The 24498-nt window shown below is 49.7% G+C and overlaps 1 protein-coding gene across 8 annotated transcripts in view; it reads right to left on the reverse strand.

Annotated features, from left to right (window-relative positions):
- Window positions 1–24498, reverse strand: part of PKNOX2 (PBX/knotted 1 homeobox 2) — a 410686-nt gene that overhangs the window by 22633 nt on the left and 363555 nt on the right. For all 8 annotated transcript variants that reach the window (XM_075328081.1, XM_075328085.1, XM_075328082.1 and 5 more), the window contains 4 exons: window positions 20774–20945; window positions 14023–14211; window positions 4931–5063; window positions 2812–2909 (listed from right to left, as the gene is read on the reverse strand). In XM_075328081.1, the coding sequence (XP_075184196.1) occupies window positions 2812–2909; window positions 4931–5063; window positions 14023–14211; window positions 20774–20945 (592 nt within the window). The remainder of the gene's footprint in view (window positions 1–2811; window positions 2910–4930; window positions 5064–14022; window positions 14212–20773; window positions 20946–24498) is intronic.

Consider the following 24498-nt stretch of genomic DNA (forward strand, 5'->3'; position numbering starts at 1 on the left):
GGTGCACAATATGCCATGTTGCCGGTTACGGTCAGAGGGCTGCATTTTGCCTCTTCATGATGATGGATTTTAGACTCTGCCTGGTGCAGTCGCACATTTTATGGATGTCTGGATGACACAGCCTCTGGTTTCATTGCTTGGCACTTCGACACTGTCCATAGCCTCTTCTGCGCGGCTCGGCTGTCAGTGACTTCAGGGGACTTTGCAGACAAGATGGTGAATATTGGGCTTTTCTGGAGATCACGCCGATTTCATTGCAGACAGGCCGAAACTGCAGCGAACGTTCCGTGATTTTTGACATGTTCTCTGCTACAGCTAAATCATCACCAGCGTCGGCTTTGGGGCATCTCACTACGTGTTCCGTCTTTTTGTAATTGGATACAAATTAAATTCCTTGGAAGCGTGGTTAATTTCCTGCAGCTTAGCAAACAGAATCTGAAAGGTGAAAATTAAAATATGCATTGCAAACATTAATGACGCAGCGCGATAACTCTGCATATGAAGATGCCCTGCAGCGGATCATCTCGCAGGGATCTTTCCCCCCGACCTCATGTAAGAAAACATCATTTAGCTTCGCAGCCGCCTCCATCATCAGGATCCGGGCGGACTCATGAGAGGTTCTCTCTCGGGAGATCCTGCAAGCACAGAGTCTCCGGGGGCAATGCATCCTGGGAAAAAAGTATGCAAAGTAGCTCGCCTTCACCTGTGTTGTGTCTGAAAGCTCATTAACCCTTGCAGTCATGTACAATACATTCATGATGATCCCGCTATGTAACTAATGTCATGTGGAGTGATGGCAGCCCAGGAGCCGAGGCAGCGGCTGTAAGGTCCGGCAGCAGAGAGTGCTCCGACCCCAGAGGTTAACCCCTCAGATGGTGCGGTCAATAACAATCGCAGCGGCTGTAAGGTCCGGCAGCAGAGAGCGCTCCGACCCCAGAGGTTAACCCCTCAGATGGTGCGGGCAATAACATCCGCAGCATCTAAACAGTTGCACATTCAGGAGGCTTCCTCTGTCACCCATTGCCGTTCCCGCCATGTGATTGCAAGGTGTAACCAGAGCCCAATGAAGGCCCCCAGGACTGCCCTCCGCCTATTACATGATACTGTGCACTACAAATGAGCAACTAAATAGTCACTAAAATATTGGAAAAATACATATAATCTGCATGTTTATATAATAATCATCATATAAAAAAATGGAGCAAAAGAATAATCAGAAAGTCCTCCGTACCTTCATAGATCCCACATAAATAGTGAGTCCTCGTGACTACATTGTGCAACGTGATGAGAACGTGTCCCTGAATCGCCGTCATTGCAGAAGGGCATAAAGCACAATGGCGGATCGGCTGCTTTTCATACTTGCCTCCCAATAAATACTAATTAACAATAATCCATACATTATGTGCCCCTATATGTGGCTGCGCGGCCATGTAGATGAATACATTAGAGTAGGAGTCCCGATTGCGCCATTGTTGGCGGTTCTGACGGCAGATCTCTCGGCACAGGGGGTGGGATGCCACCGTATCACCCTGCGCTCCTCCAGGGGCCATCACACAAGTTTCCTCCTCCACTCATAACAATGAAAACTTTTTTTTTTTTTAATGAAAATGTGATTTATTTGTAGAAAAACTTTTGTCTCCGGAGTCGCACTTTGCGGTCCTGCAGTTTCATTTATGAATGGATTTCATCAGCCCATCAAGCGCAGTTATGGACATAAACAAAGCCGGCATTGCAGACATTTTTATAGCTCTTCATCCATCATTCAATTTCTTGCAGAGGTGAAACACAGGCCGCCAATTCTAAGAGAGGCTTCCTCCACCAAAGAGCAGCTGCAAATAAGCTTCTGGCTCTTACCGAGTGCCTGGGGACGGCCCCGGAGACGCGGCCGGCAGCTCACATTTTACTTGGGGGTCTCGGTGGAGCTTGGATGTTCCCATCATCATTGTGCATTGTCTGACAATTTTTGTGACAGGAGCGGGGACTGTGCGGTGATAGAAAGAAGATCTACAGTAGCACCAGGACATGGCAGGCGGCCGCCGGCTCTGAACCGCCACAAAGTCGCCTTAAAGGGAGATTCCACCCTGTAATGTCACGCTGCACAGACTACGCACGTCCTGCAGTGTCAGGAGACGCCGAGTCCTTCCCATATCACATCTCCTTACATTGCAGAAAGGGGCAATGAATCTCAGACACCGAGGACAGGAATAAATGGAGGGGAGACGGCAACTGCCTCCTAATTTCCTCCAGTTTTGCCCAAAATTTGAAAAGGAAGCTCCAGAAAAATACAAGTTTATATCCGAGGCAGGAGAAGGGGGGATGAAGCAGATGAACGCGAGCAGCTTCAAGCAGCAGGAAAGGGGGTGTAAGAATAACCGGACCCCACCAATCTAATGTTCATCGTCTGCCCGAGGGATAAGGCTGGGCTCATGCTCCTACCTGAAAATACCCTATAATGCTGCGCAGCGTGTACGCAGACCTACCCCTCTAATGATAAAGATTGCATGCAGTTCCTGGGAAGTCCCATCATACACACACATAGTTCTGCATTGGAGCTGCGTACACAAAACAGTAGGGGATTTTCTCCAATTAAAATGCAATGTCGTAATTCTAAGTGTTGGATCTTTTTATTTACAGGCACTTTTGCTTTCTTGGATCATTAGAGATTCCCCTTTTTGATGCTGCTTTCGTTTAATGCGTGTAAAGACGCTGCAGAGATTGTGAGGTTGTGAAGTCCGAGCCTCCTCCTCGTCTTATCCTACAGTCTCCAGATGTCACTGGCAGTCACAATTCATCACTCACGCCTTTATTTACCTGTGCGTTTTGGATCTGGATGGCTCCTTGTGGGATCGCTTGTGTTACTACTTGTCCCTGGGATGTTACCATTGCAACTGGTTGGTAAAGTGCGCCTCCTGCGAAGACCAGAGACCAGACGTTACGTGCGGACACACGGGGAATATGCTTACATGCCTGTAACATTCAACCCTGCACTCATATACTACAGACTATATACCGTGCATATTAGCTGTGCCTCGGTGTACGCCCCCGCGGAGCCGGCTGACGACAAGATCAGGACACGAGTCATAACACGGGACTTTCTATCTATTCTGTGTCTCCTGACATAATATCGTCAGGAAATCTATAGTCAGTAAATACAATGTACAGACAGGTGACGGTCAGGATTCATTATATATAAGCAGGTTCTCCACCTGAATATCAATATTAGATCTCATTATATAGTGACGGGCACGGGGGCGCGTCTGCCAGGCACCGGGGCACAAGGACGGTCCAGCCGGGTCACGTCTGACAGTCGCTCATCTTATAACTCCGCTTACACAAATTCTTCAATACATAAAAGCCCCAAAAGTGCAAACGTTTCCCCTAATAACTTCCAAAGAGAATTAATGTAGGGTCACATTTACAATCCTCAGATCCATATTCTGATGTCGCCACATTTGCGGGTTCATTGATGATGTCACCTGTTAACCTCTGTTTTGAAGTATAATTAATTTTCTATCTGACACGGAAACTCTGCTCAATAATCCGCGACGCACAGAACGACCGTTCCCGGGGATGTGTCACGTTATTGGATTTAGGCTATGTGCGCACTGGGCGGGTTTTTTTTGCGTTTTTGTGTGTTTTGGGGCTCAAAACTGCATGACTTTGCTTCCCCAGAAAGTCTATGAGTTTTCATTTTTGCTGTCCGTACACAACTTTTTTTTTTAGCTGCGTTTTTGAGCTGGAAAAAAAATGGTCATGTCAATTCTTTTCTGTGGTTTTCACCCATGCAATGCATTGGAAAAAAGCAGCAAAACACAGATAAAAAACGCAGCAAAATGCACCGAAAAGCGGTAAAAATGCAATGCGTTTTTACTGATGCTTTTTTGCCACAGGTGCATTTTTGTGCATTCTTAGCGGCCAAAAACGCTGCATCTTTGTAGTCAGAAAAAAATGGCAAGGTGCACACATAGCCTTACTGTGCTGTATTTTCTCACCATGGCTCCTAATCAACCCGCCATTTTATTATCATGAATATAAAAATTAGGGAAAAAAACCCCAAATATAATATTGCAAAAAATGAACCAAAGAGCGGCAGGTTCACACCTAGGAGACGTAATGGCTTCTGTCTTATGTAAACAAAGTCTGGGCTCAGAGGGGTTAAACTATTTTGCAGAGGGATCCCGGATCTTTCCCTCATGAAGAATACATCTACATGATGAGAGATTTGTGGCATTGTACCCCGGCGCCCTCCTCCATCCACCCGAGAATATTGCAATAAGGAAAGTAATAATAATATCCACACGTGGAGCAGACGCAAAAGAAAGCCACCGCAGACAGGACGCAGCGCGAGGCCGGAACCAAGACCGCGCCGAACGCGACAGGCGGAAAACTTCATATCATAGAAAGTATAAGATATACAGGGGCAACCCCATCCGTCACCACTGTGCTCTGCGGGATGTCAGACCCCAATACCAGGGACCGATGTGTCAGACCCTCATACCTGTGTACTCTCTGCAGACCTGAATATACACCAGCCATGTGTATGAAGGCCAAGTGAAGTGATCATGGGTCCCATAGGGAAGTTATAAAGTACCCCACATAAAGAGGAATTCTCAACCTTACTGACATGCCTATGTTAGTAAATATTAATGGAACTGTATTGTGCTGATCCTCTGTTATTACTCCTGGAAATGTGAGTCAACATTGCTCATTCCCTACATTATCCTATCAGATCTGGGACACAATTGATGAGAGAGAATGGTGACTCCCAGAAGTCAATGGCAGTCCGTTATTTACAGGAGGAATAATAGAGGAGACCGTGCAGACCCTCATTAATTATGGCCACACCAGGGATCTGCGGGAGCATGTGGGGGGCCATAATTAAGTGATTTTTCTTTTCCGTACGAGCCATTTCAGTTTGACATTTTCCCACCTGATACAACCTGCGAGGAGTTGACGGTGGTCATGGAGAGGCTGCTCTGCTGGAGGGCGGAGGACGGCACCACGATTCCTTGTGGGTTGCTGGATAAGCCGGTCAATGAGCTGGGGGAGTTCTGTAACAGATCCTGAAACGGCAAAAAGCACAAAGATTCACATGTATATAACCTGCAACGTGGACAGAGCCCCCCTTTATACCACCGCCCGTGACTTATGAGCGAAACTCCACACCAGACACAAACATTCGCAGCCTCCGATCATTTACAAAAGTTTTTACCGACTTTTGGGAAAGTTTCAGGGTGTTTGTGCGATTGGTAAACACTTGTTAGCTGCTCAGGGCTGACCGACTCCTCGGCCAAATGTTCAGCTTTCAGGTGGAGTTCTCCGTTAGGAGTCAATGCATGGGTATACAGTATAGCCATAGTAAGAGTGAACCTAATAGTAAAGATCAGAACGCCCCCGAATCTGCGCCCCTTACAAGCGTTCAGGAGGGTTTACATACAGCTTCCATTCCCACATATATGAAATGAGAACCCGCTGCGTGGCAGGTGAGCCCCCGACCGCCCGTCCGACCGCCCGTCCGCCTGCGTAACTCTGCTGCTGCCCCAGAAACTCCGGGAGCTCAGAAAGAACCTGTCCAGGAAGGTCGTCTGCAGCGAGCGGGCCGGACGCCAGACCGGGGCCAGAGAACAACGGGCACCTTCTCCGCACTGGTCGAGCTGTTGGTCTCCAGGTCACCAAACTCCATCAGTCACCTCCATCTGTTCCACAACTCCGCATTCAGTCCTCATGGAAAAATGCATTTTTAACCCTTAAGGTGCCCAGAACTTTTCTCAACTTCCAGCTGAACACTCATTCAGCCTGCAGCTATTCCCTCTGCCTCTCTCGTGCACACTGACCTCAACCGAGCATGCATGTCCTCAACTAGGTAAGGGCAATAAGCCTTTGCCAAACCCCTAGTCCCCCTCCCTCCAGGCTCATATTTTGTGGAGCCCTGTCAGATATCCCCCCTCTATGGCGGGTCTCAGCGGCCATCTCCACTCTACAGGAGAGAATTGGGGGCTGTCTCCCTCTTAGAAGGCTTCATAGCCCTCATTTTACCATGGAGCCTTGGTGGCCTCCCCCAGAATACAGGGGAGCATTGGTGGCTGTCGCCCTCTCCCCAGGAAGGCTTGATGGCTGTCATTCTATGGCAGAGCTGTCCACCTGCTACAGCGGAGCCACAGCTTCAATCTATAGTGGAACCCTGGTGGCCATCCCCACTCAAAGGGGGAGCCCCAGTAGAAATTTCCCTTCGACAGAAAAACTTCAGCGGCCGGCCCTCTTCTATGGCAGAACCCCAGCGGCCGGCCCTCCTCTATGGCAGAACCCCAGCAGCCGGCCCTCCTCTATGGCAGAACCCCAGCGGCCAGCCCTCTTCTATGGCAGCACCCCAGCGGCCAGCCCTCCTCTATGATGGAACCCCAGCGGCCAGCCCTCTTCTATGGCAGAACCCCAGCGGCCAGCCCTCTTCTATGGCAGAACCCCAGCGGCCAGCCCTCTTCCACGGCAGAACCCCAGTGGTTGGCCCTCCTTTACAGCGGAACCCCAGTGGCCAGCCCTTCTCTACGGCAGAACCCCAGTGGTTGGCCCTCCTTTACAGCAGAACCCCAGCGGCCAGCCCTTCTCTATGGCAGAACCCCAGTGGTTGGCCCTCCTTTACAGCAGAACCCCAGCGGCCAGCCCTTCTCTACGGCAGAACCCCAGTGGTTGGCCCTCCTTTACAGCAGAACCCCAGCGGCCAGCCCTTCTCTACGGCAGAACCCCAGTGGTTGGCCCTCCTTTACAGCGGAACCCCAGCGGCCAGCCCTTCTCTATGGCAGAACCCCAGTGGTTGGCCCTCCTTTACAGCGGAACCCCAGCGGCCAGCCCTTCTCTACGGCAGAACCCCAGTGGTTGGCCCTCCTTTACAGCAGAACCCCAGCGGCCAGCCCTTCTCTATGGCAGAACCCCAGTGGTTGGCCCTCCTATACAGCGGAACCCCAGCGGCCAGCCCTCTTCTACGGCAGAACCCCAGTGGTTGGCCCTCCTTTACAGCGGAACCCCAGCGGCCAGCCCTTCTCTACGGCAGAACCCCAGTGGTTGGCCCTCCTTTACAGCGGAACCCCAGCGGCCAGCCCTTCTCTACGGCAGAACCCCAGTGGTTGGCCCTCCTTTACAATGGAACCCCAGCGGCCAGCCCTTCTCTATGGCAGAACCCCAGTGGTTGGCCCTCCTTTACAGCAGAACCCCAGCGGCCAGCCCTTCTCTACGGCAGAACCCCAGTGGTTGGCCCTCCTTTACAGCAGAACCCCAGCGGCCAGCCCTTCTCTACGGCAGAACCCCAGTGGTTGGCCCTCCTTTACAGCGGAACCCCAGCGGCCAGCCCTTCTCTATGGCAGAACCCCAGTGGTTGGCCCTCCTTTACAGCGGAACCCCAGCGGCCAGCCCTTCTCTACGGCAGAACCCCAGTGGTTGGCCCTCCTTTACAGCAGAACCCCAGCGGCCAGCCCTCTTCTACGGCAGAACCCCAGTGGTTGGCCCTCCTTTACAGCGGAACCTCAGCGGCCAGCCCTTCTCTACGGCAGAACCCCAGTGGTTGGCCCTCCTTTACAGCGGAACCCCAGCGGCCAGCCCTTCTCTACGGCAGAACCCCAGTGGTTGGCCCTTCTTTACAGCGGAACCCCAGCAGCCAGCCCTTCTCTACGGCAGAACCCCAGTGGTTGGCCCTCCTTTACAGCGGAACCCCAGCGGCCAGCCCTTCTCTACGGCAGAACCCCAGTGGTTGGCCCTCCTTTACAGCGGAACCCCAGCAGCCAGCCCTCTTCTACGGCAGAACCCCAGTGGTTGGCCCTCCTTTACAGCGGAACCCCAGCGGCCAGCCCTTCTCTATGGCAGAACCCCAGTGGTTGGCCCTCCTTTACAGCGGAACCCCAGAGGCCAGTCCTTCTCTACGGCAGAACCCCAGTGGTTGGCCCTCCTTTACAGCAGAACCCCAGCGGCCAGCCCTTCTCTATAGCAGAACCCCAGTGGTTGGCCTTCCTCAACGGTGGAACCCAAACGACAGGCTCTCCTCTGTGAAAGAACCCAAGGGGCTGGCCCTCTTACGGTGGAATGCCAGCGGCCGGCCCTCCTCTACAGCGGAACCCAAGAGGTTGGCCCTCCTCTATGGCGAAATCCAAGCAGCCAACCCTCCTCTATGACGGAACCCAAGTAGCCGGCCCTTCTCTATGGTGGAACCCAAGCGGCCGGCCCTCTTCTACGATGGAGCCCAGCAGCTATTTCACCTCTGAGGCGGAACCCAAGGGGCCTGTCCATCATCCAAGGAAGAACCCCAGCGGACAGTCCCTGTCAAAGATGGAGCCCCAGTGTCCTTAACCCCTCTACAGGGGAACCCCTGCGTCCGGCCGCTATCTAAGGCAGAACCCCAACGGCCAGCCCCCAACTACGGCAGAGCCCCAGTGGCCAGCCTTCCTCTATGGCAGAGCCCAGTGGCCGGTCCCCTCTACGGTAGAGCCCCAGTGGCTGGCCTTCCTCTATGGCAGAGCCCCAGTGGCCGGCCTTCATCTATGGCAGAGCCCCAGCAGTCGGCCCCCTCTACAGAAGAGCCCCAGTGGTTGGTCCCCCTCTATGGCAGAGCCCCAGCAGTTGGCCCCCTCTACCGCAGATTGGTCCCCCTCTATGGCAGAGCCCCTGTGTCCAGTCGCCCTCTACATGGACTCCTCCTATAAATAAAGCCTGGATTGGATCATTACAGCGATGGCCGTTCATTGCGATGGTTCCATACATTTTTTCTCCGCCACGATCGGGGGTATTTCTGACATGTGAAATCCTTATTATGTTTCCTGACCGATGCATTCTAATTAGATCAACAGTTAAAAAAAATATATTCACAACAGCCACAGGACAGCTTTACATCTCATTAACTTCTCACTTCCTATTTTCAGCAAAATTACTGATAAAAATGTGCATCTCCATTTTCCCGAGCTCGCAGTCTCATCGCCTCATATCTAACATCTCTCTTGTCGCCCTGGATGCGAGCTGTTGCTATGACAACCCGCAATAATAGAAGCTAATAAATTACAAACGAGATGCTCGTTGAGCAATTATTGTCGTCCTTTATGCAAGTTTCTTGCTAATTTCGCTCATAAGGGAAACTGCAATAAGCAAGGAAAGGATAAGAAGTCTATTTCCAGAGGATATTAGCAAACAAGAGAAGAAAAAAAAACACTTTCTTTCTCTCTACTTCTAAAATCAGTGATTAAGTGACTTTGTTATTCCTGAATGTCTAAATTAGATTTTTCACGCCGTTATTTATTTGGATTTTTTTCAGAAGTAAAAAGTAGAAATTTGAAGAAATTTTTCTTGGAATATTCTCCCTCTTCATGTCGAGCGCATCAAATATTCCAGATCTCATCGTCTCCCTCCGCTGCGGCCGCCAGCACATGCAATATTTAAATATTCTCTCCAGCTCATAAAATACATAAAACAAAAGCTGTTGGAAGTGTGACAGCTGGATCAAGAGCGGCGAATGATGGGAGTGCGGGCGGCTGCAATCAGTATGCCGCTGCGTGGAGGCAGACGATGGTCAGCGCCGCACTGCACACCGCAGAAACGCTCATGAAAGCCGGGCGGCGTCTCGTGTGCAACGCTACAAAACCTGGCAAATAAAGCTTTTCTTATGTATTAGTGCATTGTATCTACAGCACTTATCCAATATATACCTATTAGACAGGCCACATTCCCTACAGATGCCTTCCCCGCTGCCATCAACAAAGAGACAAGCCTTTATTCTGGGGACTGCGCAGGAGAGAACAGCTGCAAGAGATATACAAGGAATGGCTCTGCAAAATCATAGCGGATTAAACTAACAGCGCGCTGCTTAACGTGTATACATATAATATAACTGACTGCAAGGAGCTCCCCCTAGTGGTGGCTACAGACAGGATCTGATCATGTATCTCTGTATACAGGGAGCTCCCCCTAGTGGTGGCTACAGACAGGATCTTATCATGTGTCTCTGTATACAGGGAGCTCCCCCTAGTGGTGGCTACAGACAGGATCTTATCATGTATCTCTGTATACAGGGAGCTCCCCCTAGTGGTGGCTACAGACAGGATCTTATCATGTGTCTCTGTATACAGGGAGCTCCCCCTAGTGGTGACTGCAGACAGGATCTTATCATGTATCTCTGTATACAGGGAGCTCCCCCTAGTGGTGTCTGCAGACAGGATCTTATCATGTATCTCTGTATACAGGGAGCTCCCCCTAGTGGTGTCTGCAGACAGGATCTTATCATGTATCTCTGTATACAGGGAGCTCCCCCTAGTGGTGGCTGCAGACAGGATCTTATCATGTATCTCTGTATACAGGGAGCTCCCCCTAGTGGTGACTGCAGACAGGATCTTATCATGTATCTCTGTATACAGGGAGCTCCTCCTAGTGGTGGCTGCAGACAGGATCTTATCATGTATCTCTGTATACAGGGAGCTCCCCCTAGTGGTGGCTGCAGACAGGATCTTATCATGTATCTCTGTATACAGGGAGCTCCCCCTAGTGGTGTCTGCAGACAGGATCTTATCATGTATCTCTGTATACAGGGAGCTCCCCCTAGTGGTGGCTGCAGACAGGATCTTATCATGTATCTCTGTATACAGGGAGCTCCCCCTAGTGGTGGCTGCAGACAGGATCTTATCATGTATCTCTGTATACAGGGAGCTCCCCCTAGTGGTGGCTGCAGACAGGAGCTTATCATGTATCTCTGTATACAGGGAGCTCCCCCTAGTGGTGGCTGCAGACAGGATCTTATCATGTGTCCCTGTATACAGGGAGCTCCCCCTAGTGGTGGCTGCAGACAGGATCTTATGTATCTCTGTATACAGGGAGCTCCCCCTAGTGGTGGCTGCAGACAGGATCTTATCATGTATCTCTGTATACAGGGAGCTCCCCCTAGTGGTGACTGCAGACAGGATCTTATCATGTATCTCTGTATACAGGGAGCTCCCCCTAGTGGTGACTGCAGACAGGATCTTATCATGTATCTCTGTATACAGGGAGCTCCCCCTAGTGGTGGCTGCAGACAGGATCTTATCATGTATCTCTGTATACAGGGAGCTCCCCCTAGTGGTGACTGCAGACAGGATCTTATCATGTATCTCTATATACAGGGAGCTCCCCCTAGTGGTGACTGCAGACAGGATCTTATCATGTATCTCTGTATACAGAGAGCTCCCCCTAGTGGTGACTGCAGACAGGACCTTATCATATATCTCTGTCTACAGGGAGCTCCCCCTAGTGGTGGCTGCAGACAGGATCTTATCATATATCTCTGTATACAGGGAGCTCCCCCTAGTGGTGGCTGCAGACAGGATCTTATCATGTATCTCTGTATACAGGGAGCTCCCCCTAGTGGTGGCTGCAGACAGGATCTTATCATGTATCTCTGTATACAGGGAGCTCCCCCTAGTGGTGGCTGCAGACAGGATCTTATCATGTATCTCTGTATACAGGGAGCTCCCCCTAGTGGTGACTGCAGACAGGATCTTATCACGTATCTCTGTATACAGGGAGCTCCCCCTAGTGGTGACTGCAGACAGGATCTTATCATATATTTCTGTATACAGGGAGCTCCCCCTAGTGGTGACTGCAGACAGGACCTTATCATATATCTCTATATACAGGGAGCTCCCCCTAGTGGTGGCTGCAGACAGGATCTTATCATGTATCTCTGTATACAGGGAGCTCCCCCTAGTGGTGACTGCAGACAGGATCTTATCATGTATCTCTGTATACAGGGAGCTCCCCCTAGTGGTGGCTGCAGACAGGATCTTATCATGTATCTCTGTATACAGGGGCTCCCCCTAGTGGTGGCTGCAGGCAGGATCTTATCACGTATCTCTGTATACAGGAAGCTCCCCCTAGTGATGACTGCAGACAGGATCTTATCATGTATCTCTGTATACAGGGAGCTCCCCCTAGTGGTGGCTGCAGACAGGACCTTATCATATATCTCTATATACAGGGAGCTCCCCCTAGTGGTGACTGCAGACAGGATATTATCATGTATCTATGTATACAGGGAGCTCCCCCTAGTGGTGGCTGCAGACAGGATCTTATCATGTATCTCTGTATACGGGGAGCTCCCCCTAGTGGTGGCTGCAGACAGGATCTTATCATGTATCTCTGTATACAGGGAGCTCCCCCTAGTGGTGACTGCAGACAGGATCTTATGTATCTCTGTGTACAGGGAGCTCCCCCTAGTGGTGGCTGCAGACAGGATCTTATCATGTATCTCTGTATACAGGGGCTCCCCCTAGTGGTGGCTGCAGACAGAATCTTATCATGTATCTCTGTATACAGGGAGATCCCCCTAGTGGTGGCTGCAGACAGGATCTTATCATGTATCTCTGTATACAGGGAGCTCCCCCTAGTGGTGGCTGCAGACAGGATCTTATCATGTATCTCTGTATACAGGGAGCTCCCCCTAGTGGTGGCTGCAGACAGGATCTTATCATGTATCTCTGTATACAGGTAGCTCCCCCTAGTGGTGGCTGCAGGCAGGATCTTATCATGTATTTCTATATACAGGGGCTCCCCCTAGTGGTGGCTGCAGACAGGATCTTATCATGTATCTCTGTATACAGGGAGCTCCCCCTAGTGGTGGCTGCAGACAGGATCTTATCATGTATCTCTGTATACAGGTAGCTCCCCCTAGTGGGGGCTGCAGACAGTATCTTATCATGTATCTCTGTATACAGGGAGCTCCCCCTAGTGGTGGCTGCAGACAGGATCTTATCATGTATCTCTGTATACAGGGAGCTCCCCCTAGTGGTGGCTGCAGACAGGATCTTATCACGTATCTCTGTATACAGGGAGCTCCCCTAGTGGTGGCTGCAGACAGAATCTTATCATGTATCTCTGTATACAGGTAGCTCCCCCTAGTGGTGGCTGCAGACAGGATCTTATCATGTATCTCTGTATACAGGGAGCTCCCCCTAGTGGTGGCTGCAGACAGAATCTTATCATGTATCTCTGTATACAGGTAGCTCCCCCTAGTGGTGGCTGCAGACAGGATCTTATCATGTATCTGTGTTGACTCTCCCCTCACAGTCAGTATTAGGGCCACGTCTCACTAAGCAACATCGCTAGCAACATCGCTGCTGAGGCACGACTTTTGTGACGTAGCAGCGATATTGCTAGCGATGTTGCTGTGTGTGACATCCAGCAACGACCTGGCTCCTGCTGTGAGGTCGCCGGTTGTTGCTGAATGTCCTGGACCATTTTTTAGTTGTTGCTCTCCCGCTGTCAAGCGCACATCGCTGTGTGTGACAGCGACAGAGCAACAACTAAATGTGCAGTGAGCAGGGAGTCGGCTTCTGCGGACGCTGGTAACCAATGTAAATATCGGGTAACCAAGAAGCCCTTTCCTTGATTACCCGATATTTACCTTCGTTACCAGCGTCCGCCGCTTTCACGCTATCAGTGCCAGCTCCCTGCACACATAGCCAGACTACACATCGGGTAATTAACCCGATCGCTAGGAGTGCAGGGAGCCAGCGCTAAGCGGTGTGCGCTGGTAACCAAGGTAAATATCGGGTTGGTTACCTGATATTTACCTTAGTTACCAAGCGCAGCATCGCTTCCACGCGTCGCTGCTGGCTGGGGGCTGGTCACTGGTTGCTGGTGAGATCTGCCTGTATGACAGCTCATCAGCAACCCGTGTAACGACGCTCCAGCGATCCCTGCCAGGTCAGGTTGCTGGTGGGAACGCTGGAGCGTCGCTTAGTGTGACGGTACCTTTAGAACAAGAGTGAAGGGTCGGGCTTCTGAATTTAAACTTAAAGAGATAAGTGGCTACCAGTGAAGTCTGTCAATAGTTTATTTCTCACCCCCCATGGAGAACACATGCACACTCGGCCACGTCCAGTTTGTGTATGGGACATACGTAGCAGATGAATTGACAGCTATAGATCAGTCCCGTGGCATAATGTTGCCACAGACACAAATATTGGCACCATAATAAGTCGCTGGCAGAAAACAAACAACCACCACCATTAGGCGTGTTCTGACCTGTGTGTGAATGCTGTTGGATGGCTGGTTAGGGGAATAGGGTCCACCCAAGTCGTTCCTGAGCAGGTTATCACTGTGCATTTTCGTCTTCAGACAGGTGATATACCGGTTGCAAAAGTCCTTGCACAATTCATTTACTTTCTCCAGTTCCAGCAGATGGATCCTCAGGACCTGGATCGCCTTCACCATCTGAAAAAAGCCAAATGACTCCATGACGCACAACATCAATCAGCAATGCAAAAAGTGGTACAGACGCCCCCATCACAGATTGCCGGACTCCCAACACGAGCACCACCACAAACGCCAACTGGAGGGTCAAAAGGTGGAAACCAGCGCACTCCGATATTCAAGGACTTTCCTGCTCCTCTGACCCCCAATAAAAAGTTTTAAATAACCCCCATAACCCTCTTACAGGGCGACATGGAGGTCATTTGTCTCCAGAGATGAAGGAGCCGCGCACGGTCATCAGTGAATCTGTTTAGCGCTGCACATTTTTAATGACTTGTAAAGACGATAAAAATAGTTTCTATCTGTGAAGGGCAGACGAGACCCCCGAATTTATGTGTCTCATGCAATAAACATTGCAAATAAAGCAGCAGCTTACAAGCTATGTCCCTCTGCTGCATGTGGACCCGCGGCCGTAAACCAGTCACACACGTTACAATCAGCACCAAAGCTGCACTAGGTTCACAAGGAGTTTATGGACCTGCGTTTTTCAGAGGGAAAACTACACTTCCAGAATAGTGATGGGTGGACTCGCAGGTAACCGGGACCGGCGGACCTAACCGGATTAAAAAAAAAAAGATCCAATTCCAGCCCAGAATTGATCCCAGATATCTGGCCAGACACCAATCCCCATATGAGTCTATGGGGACCAGAATCCGGCGATTACAAATGGTGGTAGAAGGGATAGGGGATAGGAGCGAGCGCTTTACACTTACTGAATGCCTGAGGCGGATGTAACTGCTCCCGCTGCCGCACATTCACTTCTGCTCATTTACCTTCATGCATATGCACTGCTTTCCCTGCCCACCGGTGTCCGGTGTCTGTGATTGGTTGCAGTCAGGTGCACCCCCACCCTGCGTGGCAGCTGACTGCTTCCAATCACAGACTCTATGCGCATCTAATCGTGGTAAAAAAATAAATAAATCATTTGGTGTAGGGTGCCCCCATATTATGATACCCAACACAGATAAAGCATACGGTTACAGGCTGCAGCCCCCAGCCATGCACTTATCTTGTCTAAGTATCAAAATAAGAGGAACCGCATGCGACTTTTTTTTTTTAATTATTTAAATAAATAATTTTAAAAACCAGCGTGTGGTCCTCCCCAATTTTGATAACCAGCCATGATAAAGCCAGACAGCTGAGGGCTGGAATTTTCAGGCTAAGGTGACCAAAGGATATTGAGCCCCCCCAGCCTAAAAAAAGCAGCCTGCAGCTGCCCAGAATTGTCGCATCCATTAGATGTGACAATCTCAGCACTTTACCCGGCTCTTCCCAATTGCCCTAGTGTGGTTGCAATTGAGGTAATATGGGGTAAATCGCAGCTCATAGATGTTTTTCTTCAAGCAAAAACAAAATAAAGAATGCAGTTTTCCCTTTAAAATCAATATGAGTTTTTTATGTGTTTTACCATGCAGATTTTGGTGCAGAATTCACTGTTAGATACACCTGAACAACCCTGTGTGAACATTGAACATGCCCGTTAGATTTTTTTACATGGGGCTGCTGGGTGACTTTGCTGCATTTTCTTTTAGCTGCACTGCAATGATTTTTTTACTATATTTAGCAGGTTTTCTCATCCCATGTAAATCTAATTACTACACATGGATATGATGTCTGCTTTGGAGAAATACTTGCAGGATTGTTTGCGGTGCTGGAGTGAGATGATGCACAGATTTCCTTCCATTAATGTACGGCTTTGCATTGTATGGACGTATATAATGTACATTATGGCGGTACATGGCATGTGATGGATATTACCCCGATGATATTCTTGCACATTTCGATGGACGGTGTGAGAGCGAGGACACGGACATTATCCATACGTTACGGACACACAGAATGACATAAATCTCTCAATTAGCTCAGATCATTTGTTCAGCTCTCATTTATGTCGCTGCCTGGCCAAGCAGTATATCTGTCCCCCTGAAGAGTTACAGGCCAGCGCAAGACGTGCACAGGATTGTAAAAAACACAGATGCTGAATTAATTGACTGCGTGGCACTCTGCGGCTGATTGAGTTGATAATGGCAAGATCTGACCTTTTTCTATTTTCTAATTATGTGCATCTCGGCTGTGAGGAATACATGATTTCTCTTCTAATGATGGCTAATGTCGCTGGCCTTTTCATCATCTCTACGCCAGAACAATTTCTGGGGATTTACATTGCAGGAGAAGCAGCAGAACATAAGGCGGCAATAAGGATTCGGCATACTGGGGGGCGAGAGACGTTTCCGGTCAGTTAAAAACCAAGTCGTAATACCGGGCATAAATGTTCGGAGGAAGGAAAGGTCAATGTGTGAGCGGCATACGGCCTCTCTAAAGTTCAGCATTACTGCAAAAGATGAAAACTTTAGAAACTTTTCTCACTCCTTCAGAACTTCTCGCACCCAAGTGACACAATTTACATCATTGGAGAAGATTTATTAAAGTGTCTGCTCCTTCACTAGATCATAAAATGGAGCAATATTTGGCGCATTTCTGACACCTAATTTCCGATCATATAAAGTGGCAAATCCGGCAAAAATAATATTCCACTGCTTTACAGGGTTATTCGCACCTTCATAGATGGATATTTGTCGGATAGAGCTTGTAAAATGAAACACTTTTGTAATTTACTGCTTATTAAAATCTGCAGCCGTTCTTGAGATATTAACATTTTTCATTTCTTTACAGCTCGTTGCCCTGGAGACCGACCACCGCTGCTGTAGAGCTTGTAGGTGCTGCGCAGGGGCGGGCGTGGACTAGGCGGTAACAGGGTGCTCCAGGGATCCTCAAATCTTCAATACATTGTTTACAGGATCAATAGAAAAGGGCTTGTAAGCGCTGCACATGTCCTGCCATCTAGCAGCGGCGGTCGGTCTCCAAGGCAACACGCTGTAAACAAAAGAAATGTTAAGATACTCTGAATTGTACAGCGCTGCGGAATATGTTGGCATTATAGGAATAAAGAGTATTATTATTATATCTCAAAAATGGCTAAAAATGTTAAACAGTAAATTGTAAAAGTGGTTGTATTAAAAGGACGATCCGACACGATCCATCTATGAAGATGGGAATAATGGGGGTCATGTCTAGGGTATTTAAATAAGCTTGGCCCACGGATGAGACCATAATAGGACATGTCTGAATAGGACACATGTGACAAGTCCGCGTGCTGAAAGGTCCGTGTGCTGAAAGGTCCGTGTGCTGAAAGGTCCGTGTGCTGAAAAGTCCATGAGCTGAAAGGCCCGTGTGCTGAAAGGTCCGTGTGCTGAAAAGTCCATGAGCTGAAAGGCCCGCGTGCTGAAAGGTCCGCGTGCTGAAAGGTCCGCGTGCTGAAAGGTCCGCGTGCTGAAAGGTCCGCGTGCTGAAAGGTCCGCGTGCTGAAAGGTCCGTGTGCTGAAAAGTCCGTGTGCTGAAAAGTCCGTGTGCTGAAAAGTCCGTGTGCTGAAAGGTCTGTGTGCTGAAAGGTCCGTGTGCTGAAAAGTCTGTGTGCTGAAAGGTCCGTGTGCTGAAAGGTCAGTGTGCTGAAAGGTCCGTGTGCTGAAAGGTCCGTGTGCTGAAAGGTCCGTGTGCTGAAAAGTCCGTGTGCTGAAAAGTCCGTGTGCTGAAAGGTCCGTGTGCTGAAAAGTCTGTGTGCTGAAAGGTCCGTGTGCTGAAAGGTCCGTGTGCTGAAAGGTCCGTGTGCTGAAAGGTCCGTGAGCTGAAAGGTCCGTGTGCTGAAAAGTCCGTGTGCTGAAAGGTCCGTGTGCTGAAAAGTCCGTGTGCTGAAAGGTCCGTGTGCTGAAAGGTCCGTGTGCTGAAAAGTCCGTGTGCTGAAAAGTCTGTGTGCTCGCTTTCTGCGGAAAACATGAATTTCTGAACAAGGCCCATCTCGTTTGTTTCAGTTTTCTTGGAAGCACAATTTTGGATGCAGCAAGGCGTGCCAATGTGTGCAATTGTTTCCATTGTCTGCAATATTTTAAATGTGAAAAACTTGCAGAAATTCTAAGCTATTAGGGTGCAAAGTTTGCAGGCCCCCGATATGCTTCATAGGTTGTATTAGTATATCCAGAGACAGCAGGGACGTTGTGGGCTCCATATTGAATCTCTTGTACCCCCCTCTGTCGTACACAGGCTTGGTCTGAGGCACAAATGGCTGCTGCTCCTCATCTATGGAGACGTGGTGGAGACATGGTGTGTTGGATTGGTGATAGAGGAAGCATGGCAGGTAGTAAAACAGTCACTGGAACGTGTGCACAAGCTCATTTGTGATGTGGCTCCAGCGTTCACACCAAGAATTACTGTATGGTCTGTATGGTTTGCTGATGGCCACCAGTGAACATTTATGGAATAAATCTCAAGCGGCGGTGGCTGAAGGTACTCTGCATCCAAGCCATGGGGAAACACACAAGTATCTAAGCCGGCGGAGAAAGTGGTTTCTGTATGGACAGAAGGGGTTAATATACACTGATGAGCAAAAGGGTAACAATGTTTTGCACTTGTGACTTCCAGGCTCCATATCTCATCATCTACTACAGCTCGGAGAGTGACGATGTTCATTTTATGGACAATCATCTCGGCTTCTCATACATAAATGTGACCTCCAGCTATTCAACATATGGTTAGTTCTGCAGATTCTTATCATGTCGCTGCATTGTTACTGTTTTGCTTCTGGTGGTGGAAAAATCTTTTCTGTATACTACAAATTACAACCTGTTTTCCCAATAGCTCAGTGTGGGCGGAGGGGGAACGGAGGGATCTGGGCCAAGGGAGAACGGAGGTGTCTGGGCCAAGGGGGAAAGGAGGGATCTGGGCCAAGGGGGAAAGGAGGGATCTGGGCCAAGGGGGAACGGAGGGGTCTGGGCCAAGGGGGAAAGGAGGGATCTGGGCCAAGGGGGAACGGAGGGGTCTGGGCCAAGGGGGAACGGAGGGATCTGGGCCAAGGGGGAACGGAGGGGTCTGGGCCAAGGGGGAAAGGAGGGATCTGGGCCAAGGGGGAAAGGAGGGGTCTGGGCCAAGGGGGAACGGAGGGGTCTGGGCCAAGGGGGAACGGAGGGGTCTGGGCCAAGGGGGAACGGAGGGGTCTGGGCCAAGGGGGAACGGAGGGGTCTGGGCCAAGGGGGAACGGAGGGGTCTGGGCCAAGGGGGAACGGATGGGTCTGAGCCAAGGGGGAACAGATGAGTCTGGGCTGTGAGTGAATGGGTAGGTCAGGGCCGAGAAGGAACGGAGGGGTGTTGGCCGAGGGGGAACAGAGGGGTGTGGGTTGAGAGGGAACGTAGAGGTCTAGGCCGAGGGCAAATACAGGGGTCTAAGCCAAAGGGAGAACAGATGGGTCTGGGCCAAGGGAGAATAGAGGGTTTTGGGCGGAGGGGGAACTGATGAGTCTGAGCTGAGGGGGAATGGATGGGTCTGGGCTGAGAGTGAACAGATAGGTCAGGACCGAGAGGGAACGGAGGGGTGTGGACCGAGAGGGAACGGAAGGGTCTGGACGGAGAGGGAACGGAGGGGTCTGGACCGAGAGGGAACGGAGGGGTCTGGACCGAGAGGGAACGGAGGGGTCTGGACCGAGAGGGAACGGAGGGGTCTGGACCGAGAGGGAACGGAGGGGTCTGGACCGAGAGGGAACGGAGGGGTCTGGACCGAGAGGGAACGGAGGGGTCTGGACCGAGAGGGAATGGAGGGGTCTGGACCGAGAGGGAACGGAGGGGTCTGGACCGAGAGGGAACGGAGCGGTCTGAGCTCAGGGGGAACGGAGGGGTCTGAACCGAGAGGGAACGAAGGGGTCTGGACTGAGGAGGAACGGAAGGGTCTGGACTGAGGAGGAACAGAAGGGTCTGGACCGAGGGGGCAAAGAGGGGTCTAGACAGCCTATGTTTTAATCTTCAATAAATAACACATAGGATATTCCACGCGTCTGGGCCTGACATCCGCTCTACACAGATTTTTTCCTCCCTGTCAGCAAACAAACTTTCCTCTTGTCGGAGTTTTCATCCCCTTTTCTCATTATTATCCCTCTGACAATAAATAGATTTCATGCCCTTTAAAATCCAATCCTCCGCACACTGAAGCCCGAGCGGCTTATGAAGGGGAAGTCAGGACCATTAACATTTAGCCAAACAACAAATAAAAACTAGTGACCGCAGAATGGCCGTGACTGAAAGACAGAGAGCGCAATTAAGACGTGTTCATGTGGAATTATTTCTGTTCATTAATTATGTGATGCGCAAGGTCCGAAAAATTGCAATAAATCGATTACATGATTATTTTCCTCTACATTTTCCTTATTATATTTTGTAATTGTTATAATGTGGAAATAAAAGTATCTGGATAGAAAAGTCACTATTAATATACAAATCCAAACAAACAGCGCCACACCTGACCACAGGCTGTATGTGGCACTGCACCCCAGCTCTCCTAATATGGCACCCATAAACTGTATGGCCTAGAGTCCATACATTAAAGGAGAATACCATGAAACTACAGCAGCTCATGCACGGTCTACATGGACACCGTCTGCCTCCATAAATGCGCCTTGGTCTGAGCGAAGGCCCCGATCCTTACCAGGTTGTCCAGCTCGGGGTCTTCGCTGAAGAATGGCTTATGCTCTTGTTCTTGCTGGTGCACAAAGTTCTCAATATCCACATCAAAACTGGCGGAGGTGATGCACTCGGACCCCTGCGTGGCCTGCTCGCACTTCTCAAAAAGCAACGTCAACAGCGGGAACAGGGGGTGTCTGAAAGGGAATCAGAAAAGACGAGATTAAAATCGACCATCAAAGGGAAAGAATAAGATCAAAGGAAACTATAGCGATACACGGGATCAATATGGTGGAGCGGAGCGTCCGTGACATAATACTGGTGGTATATAGTGAATACTGACCATCTCTGCAAATAATCCAATACTCATAACTATTACAGGAGAAATCACACACCTACATTCAGCACATAGGACTTATCACACAACGCTTCACTTCTATTCACAATAACACATCACAAGCACTGTGCAGATCATAAGAAAATTACTGATATTAGCAATTACACACCACCTTCTAATGAGCCGAGTGCTGGAGGACACACACGCTCTGTCACCACCACCATATATGATCTGAGTGCTGGAGGACACACACGCTCAGTCACCTCCACCTAATGAGCTGAGTGCTGGAGGACACACACGCTCAGTCACCTCCACCTAATGAGCTGAGTGCAGGAGGACACACACGCTCTGTCACCACCACCATATATGATCTGAGTGCAGGAGGATACACATGCTCTGTCACCACCATATATGATCTGAGTGCTGGAGGACACACACGCTCAGTCACCACCACCATATATGATCTGAGTGCTGGAGGACACACATGCTCAGTCACCTCCACCTAATGAGCTGAGTGATGGAGGACACACACGCTCAGTGACCTTTACCTAATGAGTCGGGTGCTGGAGGACACACATGCTCAGTCACTTCAACCTAATGAGCTGAGTGCTGGAGGACACACACGCTCAGTCACCTCCAGCTAATGAGCCAAGTGCTGGAGGACACACACGATCAGTCACCTCTATGAAATGAGCCAAGTGCTGGAGGACACACATGCTCAGTCGACTCCACCTAATGAGTCAAGTGCTGGAGGACATACACGCTCAGTAACAACCACCTAATGAGCTGAGTGCTGGTGGACACATACGCTCAGCCACCTCCACCTATTGACCCGAGTGCTGGAGGACACACATACTCAGTCACCTCCTCCTAATGACCCAAGTGCTGAACGACACAGGCTCAGTCACATCCACCTAATGAGCTGACAGCTGGAGGCAACTTGCTCAGTCCCCTTCATCTAATGAGCCAAGTGCTGGTGGATACATACATGTAGTACTCTCCATCTAATGAGCCAAATGTGGGAAGACACACACACTCTGCCACCTAATGAGCTGAGTGCTGGAGGAAACACATGCTCAGTCAAAACCACCTAATGAGCCGAGTGCTGGTGGACACAAACGCTCAGTCACCTCTAGCTAATAAGCAGAGTGCTGGAGGACACACACGCTCAGTCACAACCACCTAATGACCCGAGTGGCGCAGTCCTCTCCACCTAATGAGCCGAGTGCTGGAGGACACACACGTTCAGTCACCTCCATTTAATGAGCTGAGCGCTGGAGGACACACATGCTCAGTCACCTCTGCCCAATGAACTGAGTGCTGGAGAACACCCAGGCTCAGTCCCCTCCACCTAATGAGCGGAGTGCTGTAGTACACACACGCTCAGTCGCCTCGACATCATGAGCAAAGTGCTGGAGGACACACACGCTCTGTCACAACCACTCAATGAGCCGAGTGCTGGAAGACACACACGTTCAGTCCTCTCCACCTAATGAGTACTGGAGGACACTCATGCTCAGTCACCTCCACCTAATGAGTCGAGTGCTAGAGCTAATATAAAGAACAAGTAGGACAGAAAGCTGTAGAAATATTTATTATTATTATTATTATTATTATTATTACTACTACTCATGGTTGACAGCCGTTTAAAACTATTATGTTGTTTTACCTAGTTAAATGGAACCTGTCAATAACCATGATTCCGGTCTTGTAGTAATGGCACGTGCCATTGCTAAGAAATCAACCTTTAAAGCCACATGCAAATTAGCCTGGAAGTGCAAAGGGGGCGTGTCAAACTACTGTATGCGTCTCAACACTTCCAGGATAATTTGCATGTGGCTTGAGATCGTGATTTGTCGGCGCTGGCACATTGCATCACTACAAAACAGGGATCATTTTTGCTGCTGTATTATCACGTTTAGCGCTGGATCACTATTTATAGTGGCAAAATTGTCCTAAAAATGGCCCTTCCAGCAAATTCTGTGCTTTACTTTTAAGAACATAAAAATTACAGGTCAGATTAGTTTTGCGGGGCTGAAAAAGGTGCAAATGGAAGGTGTCCACTGTCCAGCCTCACCTACAAAGTGCATGAGCCCAATGCTATGCATCCTGTGGACACCCAGTGCACTCAATGAGCAGGTCCAGAATCCACCCATAGGAGTCACATCTTCAGCAAATCAGATGTTTGCACAAGTGTGTGCAAAAAAGAGTTAAAATATCACATAAAGTGCAAACAAAATTGTAAAAATAAGATCAAATCAAAATTAGGAAGGATTAGTGTGGCCTGATCCTATAGTGATGAGATATACTACAATGATAGGGAATGGACTAGTTGGATATAGTGTCAGTGAGGCCACAGCTTTCGTCTTCCTTGCGCCCATATTTGCTGCAGTCGTGTGAAATACACCATAAAGTAATATAAACGAGGCGCTGAGTGGCGATGAGAGGGTTAAGACGTTTGCGGGGTGTAATTTGCAGGCTCTAATGCTGCATCATATTAGAGAGTAATCTGCGCTGATCCCAGTTTAATGCAAGGCTCTGAGTCCTGAGCAGAGAATATAAAGCGCTGCCTTGCCTGCCGTAATTTCGCTGGCCCTGCAGGGGCTTAGCCCAGGGATATGAAAGACAAATTCCAGACTGTGTTATGAATTATTGCGCCTTATAAACCTTCCAACTCTCAGCAGATGCCTCCTGCCATTTAAACAGGCACTAGATCAATTAGAAATGAAAAGGCACAAATCGACCCAGTGCAAGGGCACTAAATTACCAGGAACTAATAATCCGAGCAGTGGTGCCAGGTGGTGGGAGTTCAGCGCTGCGCCCTCAACCTCTGCACAAATTTTGGCAGAGAATTAAAGCAGCGAGACTGGACGGGGGAACGGCGCTATCCTTCAGCCTTGGAGAATTCCATGGCAACTATTTAATATAGGGACTAAAAAATGATATATACCGTATACACCCAGGTAGGAGCCATGGCTGTACCACTAGCCATGACTAATAGCATAGGGATCATCTCCAAAAATGACACATAGGGATAAAATGTGGCGACCAAGCCGGGACGGATCTGTCACACGGTGTTTGGCTCTAAACTCGCCGCGTGTCATGGCAGCATCTGACGCTGATCACACTGCAGAATCCGACGCTGATCACACTGCAGAATCCGACGCTGATCACACTGCAGAATCCGACGCTGATCACACTGCAGAATCCGACGCTGATCACACTGCAGAATCCGACGCTGATCACACTGCAGAATCCGACGCTGATCACACTGCAGAATCCGACGCTGATCACACTGCAGAATCCGACGCTGATCACACTGCAGAATCTGACACTTCATACTATGCCTCCTTTGGTGCTTCTGAATTACACATACAGGCTCGGGCATCGACGACCTGTGTTCTCATTAGTGA

The sequence above is a fragment of the Anomaloglossus baeobatrachus genome, chromosome 11 (genome assembly GCF_048569485.1).
Source record: "Anomaloglossus baeobatrachus isolate aAnoBae1 chromosome 11, aAnoBae1.hap1, whole genome shotgun sequence".
NCBI lineage: Eukaryota > Metazoa > Chordata > Amphibia > Anura > Aromobatidae > Anomaloglossus > Anomaloglossus baeobatrachus.